At 37.6% G+C, this 17,678-nt stretch overlaps 1 protein-coding gene across 2 annotated transcripts in view; it reads left to right on the forward strand.

Annotated features, from left to right (window-relative positions):
• KLHL32 (kelch like family member 32) overlaps positions 1-17,678 on the forward strand; it is a 94,596-nt gene that overhangs the window by 41,290 nt on the left and 35,628 nt on the right. For both annotated transcript variants that reach the window (XM_005418337.2, XM_031066536.1), the window contains exon 5: positions 13,767-13,982. In XM_005418337.2, coding sequence (XP_005418394.1) covers positions 13,767-13,982 — 216 coding nt within the window. The remainder of the gene's footprint in view (positions 1-13,766; positions 13,983-17,678) is intronic.

Raw genomic sequence — 17,678 nt, forward strand, 5'->3', positions numbered from 1 at the left:
TTGCATTTTAGTCTTTTTTGTAGCCTATCTCTCATTAAAGGCATAAGAAATCTGGACTTGCTACAAACCTATGTATTTAGCAGTTGACACCCTGCCCCACCATTTCTTATGTTTTTCTGATGGCTTAATTGTTATTGTGTGATCCATCTACCTGAACTGCTTACAACATACTCAACTAATTGTGCTAGTTAAGAAGAAAGATTTGTAAGGAAAATAACCTAAGCCCATGTTATGTATAAGTAGCTCTAGAAATGGAAGTATTCCAGATTACAATCTCTTTTTAATTACTGTTAAATACTGTTAAACTGTTTGTGTTTATAGGGGACCACAAGGAAAGAAACAAGTTCCGTATAAGGCAGTTGATGTTTTCCAGTAGATCTTGTAGCAGCAGTAAATGAAGCAGCATTTTAGCACATTCCATCATTTATGGTGTCTTGTTTGCACAACTGTAGAATTTGTATTTTGGTTTAGAGTATAACTCCATTTAGAATAAAGACATTCTTCCTGTCCAAGATATTGAATAGGCCTTGAAACCAGAATGAATATAAATGTATACATGCTGTAATGACTTACTGAATCTTCAGCCAGTATGTGATCAGAGCTTTAAAAGTTATAAATTGTCCTCATTTTTCTCATTAATTCTAAAAATTAAAGATCCATGCCTAAAGATTAGTGCCATCAACTTTATTAACCATCAATAACATCCTGTGAGTGTGTTACTTCAAACATGAAAAACATCAGAAATGCCTGTAACTTCGATCACCTGCTTTCTTGAGTAATGTATTCAAAACATCTGTTTATTAATTTGGAGGAAATTTTTGCTAAATTTCCCATCTGTTTAAACAGTTCTATGGAATTTGTGATTTCTGTTACAGAGTGTGTCTAGCTGTATAAGCAGCATTAGGTCTTAAACCAGGACTTTTATTTACAGTTCAGTAGGAACTGAACTGGTAACACATAGAATTCTTTCTTCCTTGTAGAATGTTTTGTCCTTGATAATTGGAAGCACTGTCTATTCTAATTATGTAAGTAAAGGGCCTTGAGTTTCCATGGCATCTCAGCACACCTGATTATCATGGAAAGTATTGTAGTAACCTCAGGTATGTTCAGTTGCCAGTGGTCACTAGGATTGGAAATCCAGCTGACTTGGCATGTTGTGGACATGAAAAACACCAGGGGGACAGGCCTACTGTCATACACCATGCCCCAAATCAGTATTTGTATTTGGGTTTGCCTGCCTCTCAGTATTTTTACTCATATTTGAAGCATTACCATCTTCATAGGGAACTGAAGTATGTAGGAAGTACGTGTATGCAATGATGATGTCCAGGACCCCTGAGACTGCTACTGAAAGTCTACTGTAACCAAACACTTGGAATTATTTGACTTTCCTAGGTACTATTATGAGTCTTAACTTCCATGTATTCCTAATCAAGTTCTGGACTCACATAGCACCATTCAGCCCTGGACCAAAACTTGAACAGGTTAAAAAAATTTCTTGAAAAGGAGCAAAGCAAGTAGCAAAAATGATCAATGTGTGAGTATTTTGAGGTGGGGGGAAAACAAACAGTATTAGACATATGTAACCTTTTATAAGCTGTTGGTAGGGTTTTGCTTATAAATGTGGTTGAAATCTTTGAAATTTGAATGTTTTAGCAACATTTCTTACTGAAATTTGTATTTGAAAAGGACTAACTTTTATAACACTGCATGGAACAGTCATTGGCTAAAAACTACTTCAGTAGGCTGTAGTTAATTTTTGAAAGCGGTGACTTTTCTGCAGAAGTACATGCTTTTTGGAGCAGCTCAGCCATGTCTCATTTTTAAATGCCCTTCCAAGGTTCTGTGGAAGAGTGTTACTGAATGGGTCAGGTTGGAAGGTAACGTGGTGGGTTGTCTGGTCCAGCCTTCCTGCTCAAGCTGGGTCATCCTGCAGCACAGGGCACAGGATTGTGTGCGGACAGTTCTCAAATATTTCCAGTGATGGAGACTCCACAACCTTTCTGAGCAACCTGTTCCGGTGCTCAGTCACCTGCACAGTACAGAAGTTTTTCCTCACATTCAGGTGGAACTTCCTATGCACAAGTTTTTGCCCATTGCCTCTTGCGCTATTGCTTGGCACCACTAGGAAGAGCCTGGCTCCGTTCTCTTGGCACTATCCCTTCAGATATATTGTTGAGGTCCCCTCTCAATCATCTCTTCTTGCGGCTGAACAGACCCAGTTCCCTCAGCCTTTCCTCATACTAGAGATGTTTCAGTCCCCTAAACATCTTTGTAGCCCTTTGCTGAACCCGCTCCAGGAGCTCCATGTCTCTCTCGTTCTGTGGAGCCCAGGGTTGGACACAGCTCTCTAGATGTGGCTCCACCAGGGCAGAGTAGAGGGATAGGATCACCTCTCTTGACCTGCTGGCAATGATCTTCCTGAAGTACCCCAGGACACTGTTGGCCTTTTTGGTCACCAGGACACATTGCTGGTCGTGGACAGCTTACAGTCCACCAGGACTCCCAGGTCATTATCCACAGAGCGTTGCTTTGCTTGATTCTTTTATGTTTAAAGGGAAATGCTGGAGAGGTGCCTTTCAAACTCTACAGGATTGAAGTCCTGGCGCGTATCTGAACTTGTGAATATTTAAAACTGAGCCTACAATGAGTTGTTCAGCTTATAAAGGTGATGTCTTTAAGGTGAAATCTTGATGTCAGTCAGAATTTTGTCATTTGGTTGTGTTAAATGTATGGTGCATTGATTAAGTGTTCTTATCTTTGTGGGGAAAAAAGGCCTTATGCTAAACAAGAGACTCTGACTGTAAGCTGTTTGAGATTTGGAAATGAGGGATTGAATTATTTTTTATTCTTGATAAGAACTGCTAGAAACAAATGGACCAGAGTTATCATGATCTTTGAAGGCTCAGGCATTCCTACTTGTGCTTGGCACCTTCAGCATGTGAACATTCACATGTATTAGTTTTGGGAGCACTTGTGCCTTGTTTAGCACTACTGAAGGTCAGATGTTGGAAATCAAACTGGATGTTGAGTCATGGCTCATTTTTTTTCATTTGGCCTTCACCCTTTCCAGGTTTTCTACTTCTGAAAGTCCGACTTAAAATAATTTCTGACTAAAAGAATGACAGATAAATCCCTAGTCAATAATGCTTAAAATGTGCTTAGCTTGGGAAAAAAGGAGGCTCAGAGGAGACCTTATCACACTCTACAACTACCTGAAAGGAGGTTGTATCCTGCTGGGGGTCCATCTCTGCTCACAGGCAATCAGCAACAGGACAAGAGGACACGGTCTTAATTGTGCCAGAGGAAGTTTAGGCAGGAAACAGTGCTTCATAGGAAGAGAGATTTGCTGTTGGAATGGGCTGCCCAGGGAGGTGGTGGAGTCACTGTCCCTGGAAGTGTTTATAAAAGACTGCATGTGGCACTTAGTGCCTTGATCTAGTTGACAGGGTGGTGTTAATTCATAGGTTGGACTTGATAACCTCAAAGGTCTTTTCCAGCCTAGTTAATGCTGGGATTCTGTGAAAGACAAGCAAACTCCTCTTGATCTTCACATGTCCAGATTTTTTTTTTTAAATTCAGTGGTTCTTCCAGATTTTTCTCATTCTTTTACTTTTCTGTCTATTTATGGCCTACCACTATCCCTTTTAATGCTGTATATCTCCTGAAATCGGTTCTGATTAATACATTGTAAACCTACTAATAACACTGCTCCTAGTTGTGGGAAAAATAGATGCTCTTTTCGCTGCATAAATCTGGGGAAAGAGGTGTAAAGAATTGTTGTTTGCTTTTTTTTTTTTTAATTGGGGTATAATGCCTATACAATACACGTTGCAGACATTTTGCTAATATACTGAACGATATATGTAAGCTAAAATTTTGTTAAAGTTGGTGAAGACAGGAATTATCAAGCTACTAGAGCACTGGAGTAGGTTCCAGGCATTTGAGTTTCTCTTTTTTGTATATTCTGTATCATGGGAAATATTTTTAAATTATTCTTCTGCTTTTTTTTTTCTCCTCTGTAAAATGAGAATTTGCCTTGGTTTAGTGCTATGAGCAACAAAAATAAAATTCTTAGTGATTTTTGAGCTGAGGTCAGATATTGCAGGAGCACAGAGATACCTGAACAAATAACGGTTTTCCAAATAAAATGGAAATGTTGCCTTTTTATCATTCACATACTTACAGTCAGGTTGTTTTAACTGCTGAGTACTCTCATATCTTCCTGCAGCTGCAACAAGTCTCTTGCTTTTGAGAGGAATGAGAAACCATTATAATCCCAGCAGTCAAATTGCACAAATATTTCCTTCTTTACCTGTACAGACAGTTGTCAAAAAAACTAGTTTTATTGCAGTCATTTTTTTTTAATGCAGAGTTGCAAAATGTACATAATCCCATGAAGCCAATGCAAACAGACCTGTACTTTCTAGTTCCTTGTCCAGGGCAGCTCTGATCCTACATTCATGCACCAGAAACTATTTTCTGAAAATTTAGTCAGAGCTATTTTTCCTTTCATTTATTTTCTCCATGTTACAAATATCTTTGCTCAAGATCAAATCCTCCAGGAGTCTTTCTTTAAAAAACTAAGTTGAACACCTGAAATCTTGCAAGGTTGGTTTTCCAACCTGTAGGTTTTAAGTATCCCTAAAGTTTGGACTTCAGAACTGGGACCAATAATTGAAGATTAGATTTAAAATGTAATATTGAAGCAGCAAGAGGGCTTGTTTCTTTTATTGTGCAGCACTAGGTGTGCATTTTATGATGTGAGGTTTTTTTCTTTTCTTTTTTTCCACAGCACTGTTCTGAGAACTGATGTTACTATTTATGACTGCTTCTTAGTGCCTCCTGATGGTTTGTCAGTGTTGTTCCAAATAGAGCCTGGTATATTTTCTATATTATGTTACTGGTTCCCAGATAGCCTGACAATACTCATGCTGTCCTTGCAGAGTCTTCTGCAGACTCTGCAGACCAAACTTCATTCACTACTTCAATTAAACTGTTAACAGTATTGGATCAAAATGGATTCCTTGAGGACTTTTGTCTATCAAAGTTATACTCACTATTGAGTTATCCTGCATTGGATTCAGGTTTCAACAGATGGACTGTCAAATACTGCCTTAAAATTCTAAGGAAGTTTTGTTGCTTTGGGTTCTTTTGCAAACATTTCTGAGACTTGAATTGATCTGCGTTAAATAACCTGTTATTCCACGTATTTTAGGCAATTTGTTTAATTCTCTGATGTTATTAGATGACCAACTCACTATAGCTACCCTTTTCTAAAAATGTGATGGGATTTTGGACTGAAAAGTTCAAACAAGGTGTTACTGAGCATATCCAAAATATTTTTCTAGAGGCTTAATGAGGGGTGCCAGTAGAAGTTGTTCACAGGGATGGCAACTCTTATGATCTATTTCTATTCTGGATATTTTTAATATGGAAGAGCAATGGTCTTTTCCTGTCAGGCTCATTCTTAATAATGTATAATATGCTTTTAGGGATGTTTTCAAGAGGTTTCAAGTGATTCATCTTGAAGCTGGAAAACTTCAGCTTGACTTATTAAATGTTGGCAAAATAGCAAGTTATTTTTAAAAAGCCATTGGAGAGGGAAACTGTCAGGTACACTAATACCTCTATTAACAGATATATCAGGAATGTTGATTTTTAATTTTTTTCTGTCTCCATCTGTCCTCCATGCTGGTAATGGAGATATGAATTAAGAGTAAAAATTGCACCTTAATGTACTGTGAATTAGAAATAATTTTTCTTTTTCTATTTTCTATGTCTAAAAGTTTTCATACTTAATACTGATTTAAGACTTTGGTTTTCGGTATATTAAGGAGGATTTATTTACCTGCTTTTCACAGAATAGAATCATAAAATCATTAAGGTTGGAAAATACCTCAAGATCGAGTCTGACCTTTAACCAAACAGCACCATGTCAATTAACCATTGTGCTAAGTGGCATGTCCAGTTGTTTCTTGAACACTTCCAGAGAATGTGACTCCATCACTTCCCTGGGCAGTCTGTTCCAATGCTTAACCACCCTCTCTATGAAAACATTCTTCCGGGTATCCAACCTGAACCTCTCCTGCTGCAGCTTGAGGAAATTGCTTCTGTCACTGGGAGAAGAGACCAACCTCCACCTGGCAACACCCTCCTTTCCGACAGTTGTAGAAAGTGATAAAGTCACCCCCAAGCCTCCTTTTCTCCAGGCTAAACACCCCCAGCTCTCTCAACCACTCTTCCTATCAGTCACTCTCTACACCCTTCATCAGCTCTGTTGCCCCTCTCTGGACTCTCTCCAGCCCCTCAATATCTTGTAGTGAGTGACCCAGAACTGGACACACCACTCGAGCTGTGTCCTCACCAGTGCTGAGAGCAGAGGGACATTGCCCAGCCCTGCTGGCCACACTATTCTTTATCCAGGCCAGGATGCCATTGACCTTCCTGGCCACCTGGGCACTGCTGGCTCATGTTCAGCTGCTGTTGAGCAGCACCTCCAGGTCCTTTTCCACTGCACAGTTTTGCAGCCCCCAGCCTGTAGTGCTGCATGGGGTTGATGTGGCCAAAGTGCAGGACTTGGCCTTGTTAAATCTCATACTGTCAGCCTCAGCCCATTGATCCAGATACAATTTGAAACGAGTCTTTAATAATAATTGAAATAATTTCCCCCCAGTAACTGGTATGGAGCTGGACAATTACAAGATCTGTTACTCAAAGACAGAATGCAATTAAAGAAGTGATTGGAAAATAGTTTCTGAGCATCCTCAGTAGAATCTATTGCATCATAATTCCCATTTGTAATATGTTGCATTAGTTCTGTCTTGCCTGCCAGAGTGGCTGTTTCTGAGTGACTGTTTCTGTGTCTCACTTGAGGACCAAGTTCACAGAGACTTTTCATGTATTATATCATATGAGCTACTAAGAGCTACTAATGTCATGGCATCAAGAAAAAGGCAGTTTGACTTTCATACAAGTTAATTTATATAGCTAAGGAAGTATTAATGCCATTTTACAAGGTACTGCTGAAAAATCAGGAGTACTGGGAAGAGTTTGTCCATGCAGAAGAGTAAGTGAAATCAAAACTGTGAGAGGTGTAGAAAAGGTCAGCTAAGATGATGAGGAAGGCCTACTGTACATGAGGAGATTAGAAGACCTTTTCTTGTTTTAGTCTACTAAAATGAAGGCTGAGGAGGAATATCATTGTTTTCTGTAAATATGTCAAGGGAGTAAATACTGAGTGGAGGGATCAGGGAGAAACATTGTGCTGTTAAATCTAAAAGATCATTTTGGCACAGAAACAAAGGTATATAAACTGTTTGAGTAAATTAAATGAAATTAGGAGATGGAGTCTCAAAATCAGCGGAGCCTTCTTGTAATACTAGTTTGGAACAAGATGGATCTTTCTTAATTTATGCTGAAGATGTTTTGATGAGTTTGTGGCCTAGTAGAGGAATAGACTCCCACTTCTGTATTCTCATGGCCTTAAATAGAAGCCTGTAAACAAAAATAAAAAAAAAAAGGAAGTCATAGTATCATACAGTCCTAGCTTTTTTCTTCTTCTGGTTTGTAATTATTTATTTTGGCTGCTCTCCTGTAAGCTTTGGGTTTCTAAGGGACAACAGTTTCTGGATTTGTCAATATTAGCAACAAAAACAAAGAAATGAGAACACTTACCATAAAAAACTACTGCTTGTTGATGCATTAGCCAAGTAGTTTTCAGCTTTCATGTTACACTGTAGTAATTCCAAAGAGCTAGCAAAAATGTAAAATGATAAATCATCTGTAGAGACTATATTCTGTGATTTCTGCTGGAGTAAAGAATATATGAATGTGTATGAGAAATGTTATTCCTCACAACATTTTTGAAGAAGAAGCAAGCTCCCATAATTGGCAAAAATGGTAAGTGTTGATAAATCTCGTCAAATCCTTGCTTTGTGCTTCTACTGTGTGAAATGATAGAAAAGTGCCAGGTCAAGGGTCTCCATGTTCCTTCATCCCTGTACTTTTATTTGCTAAATACAATATATGGCTACAATTATATTACCAGGAGTAGCTGGTAAGATGTCAGACTTTTCATTTAGGGGGTTCCTATGCCAGGGACACTTAAAATAATTTTAAAAAAATTTATTGCAGCATCTGATAACCAAGAGAAAGCAGCTATTGAAACCTCTGCAGAACCTTACCTGTAGTTCTTCCACTGGTACTAATTTAACTGTGTAGTCTTAATATTCCATTTTTTTATTTCTTTCCATGATACACATAATTGTGTATGCAGATTATAAAAGTTATATATAATCAGTGTCACCTAAAATATTTAATTGGATTTGCAGTTGAAGATATTTGTACTATTTAATAATGTAGATCAAGCTGAGCTTCTAGAAAATGTTTTCTTTTTTTAGTTTTACATATGGCATGTTTCACTTTCTTTTTTTGAATACCACACATTGGTGTCGTCACATGAGCAATCTGAGAATGTCATGTCTTTCCTCTGTGCTTGTGAAGCTCACAGGCCTCCTCTGTGCCTTCAAAGTGGATTCTCACTAGCACCAGCCAGCAGGATTAAACCTGAGAACTGAGCGGATATAGAAAAACAATAAGTGAGAAGGGAAATGAATTCTCATAGGATAAAGGAAAAATAATAGGGCTGAAATGTTTTGATATTGTTGGTCTTTTACTTAGCTCTAGACCTACTTTGAAATAGCAGCAAGGATGCAAATTACCTTTTCATGCTCAAAGGAGAAAACAAATTCAAGAATTACAGGAAGTGGTGAGAAAACAGTGATCTATCAGAAAAATTAATTGTATAAATGAGTCACTTAAAGCCATCTTTTACTTTGTATATAAACACATCTGCAGCCTGCACTTATTTCATAATAAGAGTAATCAGTTTAGTACATCGAAAAATTCTGGGCCAGCTGTTCCACTGTGACCAGCCTTCAGCAAAATGCTTCTAATGGCTCACTTGGATGACTTTGGTGTTTAACAGAGACAAATTTCAAATAAGATCTAAAATATACTTTTTGTGCTTATGCTTATTATGAAATGTTTGTGTCTGTTGCTGTGCTGTTGAGTGTGTGCCTGGTCTGTTAGTTCTTAAGTAAATGTGTGAGGTTTTGCAAAACTAAAACCTTTGATATACAAAGAAACAGCTAGACCGAGCAGAACTGATTTTCTTTTATCTTAAAATGGTGTTGATCCCCTTTTTTCTCATTACAATTTTTCATTTTGTTACTATGCCTGATCTATTTAGGGTCCATCTTTGCTATGATTTTTGTCAAGGATTTTTTCTGAATGGTGCAGCTGGTTCATAGTGTTTAATGTGGCAGAGAACCTGGAGGTGTAGGGTCAAGACCCATGCTGCTTAAGGATTTTGAATATGTCCCTCTCTCAGAGACCTCACGCTTGGGGTTGGTTTTTTTTTTTTTTGCTTTAAAGAGGCTGAACCCATTTTAGAAAAGGGGGAAATAGTGTCACCATGCAACTCCTCCCTGCTACAGCAGCAGGGCTAGTCATTTAATTCCTTGATTTATAACAGTATTGTAATCTAGGAAGCAGGTGGAGTTACAACTGGTTACGGTACTTTGGATATTAATGGCTTGGCTTGGCAGTGGAATTCTAAAGCTGTATATACTTTTGCTGTTTTAATTATGCATTCATTAAAAGCTTTTATACCCAACAGAATAAAGTAAATATTGTTTGATCTCCATAGTGTGCTCCCAGACTGTAGATTTGCACAGCAGGGTCTTGATAATCTGAATAAATTGTATTTCCCCAAGGAGTTTATCTTTCAAATAAGGTCATAAAGAAATGCATTCTTTCCCCTTAGTTCTCCTTGTGCTTTTTCTGCTATTTATAACACGAAGCACAGGAATAGAGGTGTATTGTAGTCTGCTGTGTACTTGGTTATGATTAACTCTAATTTATCAATCTGTTACATCCTTTTCTGTGGCTTGTGCAAGGCAATTATTCTTTAAGAAACGAACAAATAAAGATGGTTTTGGAAGCAACTTAAACACAATGTTTATATCTATTTTTCCTGTTTGACAATTTATCATATCTCTATATTGAAATACACCTCTGTATCAAAATATCACATGTCACATCATTTATTTTGAATATTTAATGTTTGTCATCTTTCAGATTATGTTTGTTTGTAGAATATATTTTCTTTTATGAGGCTTTTAAATGTCAGCTCATTGTTGAATTGGTTTGGCATCTAAAGGTTGGTACTACTGAATCAGAAGACCCTTAGTGTGGAGTTATAGATTCCCTTGCTTCAGTGGGGGGATGCACACTAAGTAGAATGCATGGGGGATCTAAGGTAGTTTCTTATTTTAGAAGTAGACACTGATAAATAATTTGGACAATTTACTAAATTGGTTTGAGTTTACAGTGAGATTTCAGAACTATTTCAACTTAGTTTTAAGCGCTGTACCTGTAAATTTATACATATTTTCTTAGCCTGAATGTGTTTCAGCAGTGTAACATGCATCATATTGGAAAAGATAAGATCACTATCTTCAGCTCTTAGTGACAGTTCTGCTTGTGTCCATATTTCATCCTTCAGTTCAAAAAAGAAAAGCGGCATACACATAAAAGTTAATAAAAAGGGGGTTAAAAGTTTCAAAAATTTACATAAGCCTGGTTTGTAATGCCTGTTTTCAAAGAACATATACTGCAATATAGTACCACAAGAAAGTCACACACTACTTCAAAATTTTGTAGTTGCTCAGTTAATGCAATATAATAAAATCTGTGGAAAGCAGAGACTGCCAGTACTCTTACTGATGAACACACCTAAATTTCCTGTTTAGTAACCTATTTCACCATTTACCAAAGTTTTTAATTCAATTAAGATTTTAGCATGAAAAATTTATTCAAATGAGATTGAGCTGACAGTGATTGCTTTGATCCTTCCTGTGGGACTTTTTTAAAGCTAGAAGATAAGGTGCATTTTTCTTGCAGCTAATTTTATATACTTCATTTTAGACTGTTTTTTGAAATTTTACCGCTTGTAAGAGCAAAGTTATGTGATCTGGGGTATACATTGAACAATCTCATTGTGACATTTTTGCCTTCTAAGATCATAACTGAGGCAGTAGTGTATAGTATTGTATGAACCTGATTTTCATTTGTAAAACCTAATGAAATATTTGCCTCTTTGTCTGTGAAATACAAACCTGTAGATCAACTCTAACCTTACAAAATCAGAAATGAACATTACTGATTCCAGGCCAAGGCCACTTTTAACAAAACACACTTTCAGTATTCATTGACAAGTAGACTGTAATTTCAGCAGGTAACTAACATGTTATGTTAGGAAGCATCAAAATCATCTGAAACGCAGCAATGAAAATAAGTAAACACATAACCCCCCCTCCCCAAAAAACCAACCCACATACATAAACAAGCATCTGAAATAAGTCACTACATGTAGTACAAATAACTGGTGAAATTTTATTTATACATCCATAAGTATATTTGACCTCTTCAACTGTAAGACAGCTTTCATAAAAACAACTTTGATTGCTTCTGATTTAAGAGGATAGGGGAGTTTGGAGCTCATGAAAAATACCCAAACCTAAAATGAAGGCATACCAGTGTCTTTCCGATTTCACTGAAAATGTGAAGATTTTTCAGGGGTGGATTGCATTTGTGTGTCTCATTACTGATTCTCTCTAATAAGGATCCTGTTATGTTATCTCCAGTATTTTCCTCCTCTGAAGTCTGCTAAAAGCCACCTCTCCTTCTCAACCACCACTTAGTGGGGTTTGATCAGGCACATATTTACTGGGACTGTTGATCCTCAGCTCACAGTGCTTGATTATTTATTTATTTATTTATGTCCCTAGACATAGCCATTGACAACAAAAGAGCTCAATAAATACATGCTGAGCTCTTCTAAATTTCTTTCTGACATTTGGGATTTATTCAATCAGTGAGTTCTTTGAAAAGATAGTTTTCTGAGCCAGAGACAATAAACTATGGTTGTTGCTTGTCAAATACTGCGATGTTTGCTTGGATTAGACTCCTATGCGTTGTTGTCACCATAGCATGGCCATCACAGGAGTGGGGTTGTGAGGTGCCATCTGTGATCTGAAGATACTAAATCACCAAGCATGCATAAAGACCAGATACTTTTTGTGTAGAATTCATTCTTTTATCTTTCTTTCTGCAACTGCAGATTTATTCTTACCCCCTCTGTGTTAATGTGGGGAGGGGCTGACCCTAGAATAGCTGTGGCTTTTGGGATGATGGCTGTTAGTGCTTGTTCTGACAATGTAAAGAACTTTGTTCTTCCAAGAAAAACAATGGGAAGCTCTTATGCAGAAATCTAAGTAGATAATGAGTAAGATTTATCTTTAGTGTACAACTCTACTGGGGAAGGTGAACTGTTCAGACTGGGAGATTATGTAACAAGCAGGAACCTCCACAGGAATTTGATTCCATTTCCTCTAGTACTGACTCCTCTAAGCAGGTTAAAAAATTCTTTCTCCACTCTCCATTGCATATGCATAAACAGCTCCACAGTCATCGGGACAGGCACCCAATTCACACGTTCAAGATGTAGTCCATAAAACATTCCAAAAAAACCCCTCTTCGCACTTTCCCATCTTCCCTGTTGCTCTGCTCTATCTGCCAGCCGTGCAGCTCATTTGACATTTACAAGATTTCTTGTCAGTTTCATTTGGTGCTGCCATTCCATCCAGCAGAGCAGTGAAAGTGAAATTGACTTAATTTAGTCTGTTTCTCTTCCTTGCTCCAGTCCCCGTGTTAACTCACCAGCAAAGTGAGACTGACGAGGCTCCTTGTCATTCTCACACATGGGGCTGGTCAAGGGGAAGGCGGCTGATAGGGAGCAATGCGCTAAATTGGAAGATGAGAACCGGGATTGCGGAGGAGAGAGCAATAGAGGTGTGAGCATGCAGCAAGAACAGAGAAAATGGGTAAACATGATTATTATTTCCCAGGTGCCCTGGGTACTTTTGTCTAATAGAGGTGAAATCTTGGCCTGTTCCCTGAAGGGAGCAGTGTGGTCTGGAACAGCGGTACTTAGTTGTCTAGGTACTAATTTATGAGGGATGCCAAGTTGAAAACGTTAGCCCATAAATATTGGTCATCTCTTAGCAGGATGGGCAAAGCTTTCTGCCTTGAGCTACACATTTTCAGCTGCTAGAAGGAGAGAGAGAAGCCAGAGTCCACTATATTTTGATGATAGTGATTGCAGAAAAAAAAGGGTTCATTCGTTCAATGAAGAAAAATTCATACGTAATAAAATGTAGCTCAACATCTTGTATTTTGGGAGGTTTCATAGAACAAAAAGTTGTGGTACAGATGCTCTAGTTCAATCAAAACAGTAAATAATGAACAAACAATTGCTTTGTAATAAATCATTGTAGTTAAAAAAATGCATTTTTTTAATCTACTTGTTAGCTCCTGTGAGCTCTTGTCATACAGTGTAAATCATGCTGGTTTATTATATTATGTACTAATTCATATTTCTTACAGATTCTTTATGCATATATAACCTCAGGAGTTGCAATATAAATTAGTACTATCATATATATTTGCATATGCAGTAGTACCACATATACATTTTGAATGAGGCTGTGTTAACTAACTTCAAGTTATAGTGCCTTCCTTCTCCACAGCTCCAAAAAAATAACCTTTTTTCATTATCTGCGACCTGCGTATTATTATATTCTCTGTTTCATGTTTGGGATATTTTTGTGACGTGTATTTTGTTTGCTTCATCCATTTAGGAATTAAATAGTTTTAATTACTTGGACCTGTACAAGCTTGCGGATCTTTTCAACCTCACTTTGTTGGAGAATGCAGTCATTGGCTTCTTAGTAAAACATCTCTCTGAGCTATTGAAGAGTCATCCTGAAGAAGTTCTGGCACTCCCGTACTGTCTTCTTCGAGAGGTTTTTAAAAGCGATAGACTCACTTCACTCAGTGAAGAACAAATCTGGCAGGTAAGGGGATTGGTGAACAACCAGAATGTGTGACACTCTATAAACCATAGCAGTAATCTGTTGTTTTGAAACCCTGGAGCAATCTCGAGGGAGAATAAGCACTTGAGCAAAAACTGTGAATAACAACTGAGGGAAATTTCTAAACGAAATTCTAAAAATGTTGTGTTGTGTTAATGCAATTACTTTGTTTGAGAGAGAAATTTGTCATGCTGTTTAACTTCTGCTACTTAAATACAGACAGAGATTTTCCTCCAGATCCAACTTCTTTGATAGGAAGAGATGGCTGATGAATGCAGCTCAATTATAATTGCCACTGATGAGGCTAGTGCCATGAGTCTGGTGGCAAACTTGCTTCTGTAGTCTCTCTCATTCACTTCAGGCAAATTTAGCTGTATAACTTCAATAGTCATTGAAATTGTTTGGGCCACCACAGCTGACTTTGCCTGAAGTGTATGAGGGAATCATCACACAGGCAGCACTGCTCCAAGATGAATGGAAGCTTCTATGGAAGGTTTGTGGCAAGAAGCCTGAGATCACTTCCTTTTAAAAAGCTGGATCTAGAAAAGGACCAAGTTGCTAGCCATAAAGTATTAACAAGATAAAAGCATTGTGTTGTGACCTTTAGTGCATATGGGCTGGGAGAAAACCTAATGTGAGGAAAACACATAACCTATTAAGAGAAACACAAAAACTGAACTAAAATTTGTGCTTGGAAATGTTCCCATCGTATGTCTATAAAAATTCACTGTGGAGTGGAAGGAAATCTCTGTAATATTGATTACCCAAAGATATCTTTCTGTTTCGTTTTTGCTGTCATGTTTTAGAGAGGAAAGTATTTCAGTGTATTTCAAGGTAGAAGGAAACTTGCTGAAAAGAAATCTTTGCATTCCTTTTAGGAAGTGGGTTGTATTGGTCCAACAGAAAAGACTGTGATTCAGAAAACCGATTTATTTTTCAACCTCTATTACCTATTTATTATCTGTTTATCCTTTGGATTATTCTAAGGAGATAACTACATTTGGATGCTATCAATTTCTCCAAGTGTAAAGTGTATATTCATCAGTGGGATGCTTTACATTCTGTGGATGAATAATGTCATGCAGAATAAAATATTTATTCTTTAAAAAATAAAACTGTCAGGTTAACCAGCATGGAGATGTAACATAACCCTTCAGTTATGTAGCAGGCATATTTTTTTCCAAAATTTTGAGGCTTTACATTATAGAGTATGTTACAAAGGTGATATTTTCTGCAAATACCCAAATGAAATTTGACTTTTTCCTTTCCTAGTCCCTGGAGGATGCCTGTACAGCAGAATCTGAAAGACACTACACATGATGATGGGTTGTGTTTGGTTTAGGTTTTTAAGGCACACTACTCTGGAGTCCCAGCCCATATTCCCTTTATCAGAAGTAAATTTTGATGTACAAGTTTATGCATGGAGCATGGATGATTGGCTGATTGGGTTTCATCATCATTTCTCTGCAGAGCCAGTGGAATCCCCTAGCTACATGCTTGGGTATACTTTTGCTAGAAGAGTTTGTGTGGGAATCCATACAAATATAACTTAATACTCGCTCCAAACCTGCTATAATGATGTTTGGGAAGTGGGAGTGTTCAAATCCTAACTGTCCTGTTCTGCAAGACTCAGACTCTGAAGTAATTTTCTTAATTGTGTGCACTCCAGTCAATGAACACTTCATGAGGCAAATGTGACAAAGCCTCTGTTTCTGTTGCAGGGTATACTGGGCAGAGATAGGTAGTATGCTGCTTTCTGAGTGACAACAAACTCCACACTGTCCATTTGAGTGTTATCATAATAGCCTCTCTAAAGGTTACTACTGCTGTTCCGAAGAATTTTTTTAAACTAGGTTTCTGCTGCAGGCAAAATGTGCATGCATCTTTTTAATTCAGTTTGTAAAACCAGGAATAAATATATATTTATAAATATTCCAGGTTCCCAGAATGGATTAAAAGACACATATAAATATTTACCAATTTGGGCATTCAGAAGGCAATAAGAAACTGGTTTCTTTCTTTATCTTAGTAAATAAGTAATTCCCTCATAGTCAACCCAATAGAAGAAAATCAAATCAGACCAGCTATATTGCCTCAAGTGTAGTTAAGTTCATCATTTTTACTAAGGTTATAGTGGTAATGCAATATACCATGGAAGAATCTAATATTCAGCCCAGGGTGAAGATTGGGTATGCCAGAGGATTAGTGTCAGGGTGCTTTATAGAAGTGAAACTTGATGGACAGGCTGGAGACAGATCTACAGAATCTCATTAAATTGCTGAATTGTTCATTACTGAGCACTCTCACTATAATAAAGTGCTCATTGACTTTGACAAATCCCCATCCCATGTATTGAGGAAGAACGGCAAAGCAAGAGGTGTTGGGGAAGCTGGAGGAAATTTGCACAAAGTGGGGCAGATAATAGAAAAGCTGATGGGGGGATGCTACCATTTGATTTATCCGTCTTACCTGTGACTAGTGTGGCCTCTGCACACACACATGGCTGCATGTCACAGCAATATGAATTCAGCATGTCCCCAGGGCACCTTTGCTAGTAGGGCTGCCATGAGGCCCAAAGCACAAATTAAAACTTCCCTCAGAGAACCTCTGGAAAGGGTGCCACTGTCTGCAGAGCACAGTTTTTTATGGCAGTTTGAATTCCCAGTGTCCGCTGGGTGATCTGATCCTAGTGCACATAAGATTAAGGTTGTTATTTTAATGCATCAAAAGGTGTACATGGAGTGACGCTTGAATATTATTTAAATGAAGTGATTGCAGCTCTTACCTGTCATACTTTAGATTTTTCTAGGCAACCAATTCACAATTGGCTAGTTCTAGTGAGTATGGTGAAATATAACTGTGAACAAACCAAGTCTGAGAAAGCTAAATGCTAATATTGGTGGCAGTGCGCTAGGCTGTGGGTTACTGCCAACTACTGCAGAAATTCCTGTTGCTTTTTCAGACTCTTTGGCTTGATGGGTCTTATTTTAAGTGGACTATAGTGATGTGTTTCTTAAAACAAATAAAAACCAAAAACCCCACCAGAAAGCCTGTGTAGGCTGTGAAATTGGATCAATTTATGACCCTCTTCAATCAGGTCTTTCTTAGGTAAGCTAAGACAGTAATTATGATTATTCATTGACATAAGATATGTTTTCATGTTGATTTTTACATTTTATTAGCACATGAGATTATGAAATATTTTTTACATAAGAAATTTTTTATTTGTCAGCTGCATTAAAATGTGTAAGGTTAAGTCAGTGACATGGAAAAAAAGAATTAAATAAAAAAAAGAGGAAAACAAAGGAAAGAATCATGAAGAAGGTGGAGGAAAAGAAACTTTTTTTTCTGGTTTGTTCTTCTTCATCACAACCTGTGAAGCACCCTTCTTTTTTCCACAGGAAGCAGTCATGACAGGGACATAAATGTCTAGTTTATCATGAAATGAAAAGTGAATATTTTCATAATTGACCATTACAAGAAAGATTCATTGGCTGTACTTTAAGGAAGCAGGTGAATTCTTTGCCTTGGTAATTGAAAAAATAACCAACCCTGTAAGATGGAACAAGTTTGCCAGAGAAATATAGTGGTAGAGGGCTCGATATTGGAACCTTAGCAAGTAGAGAGCAAGCCACAGATTTAAGTACAAAATTAATGTTAGCTTTAGATATAATTATG

The sequence above is a fragment of the Geospiza fortis genome, unplaced genomic scaffold (assembly GCF_000277835.1).
Source record: "Geospiza fortis unplaced genomic scaffold, GeoFor_1.0 scaffold53, whole genome shotgun sequence".
Taxonomy (NCBI): Eukaryota; Metazoa; Chordata; class Aves; order Passeriformes; family Thraupidae; genus Geospiza; species Geospiza fortis.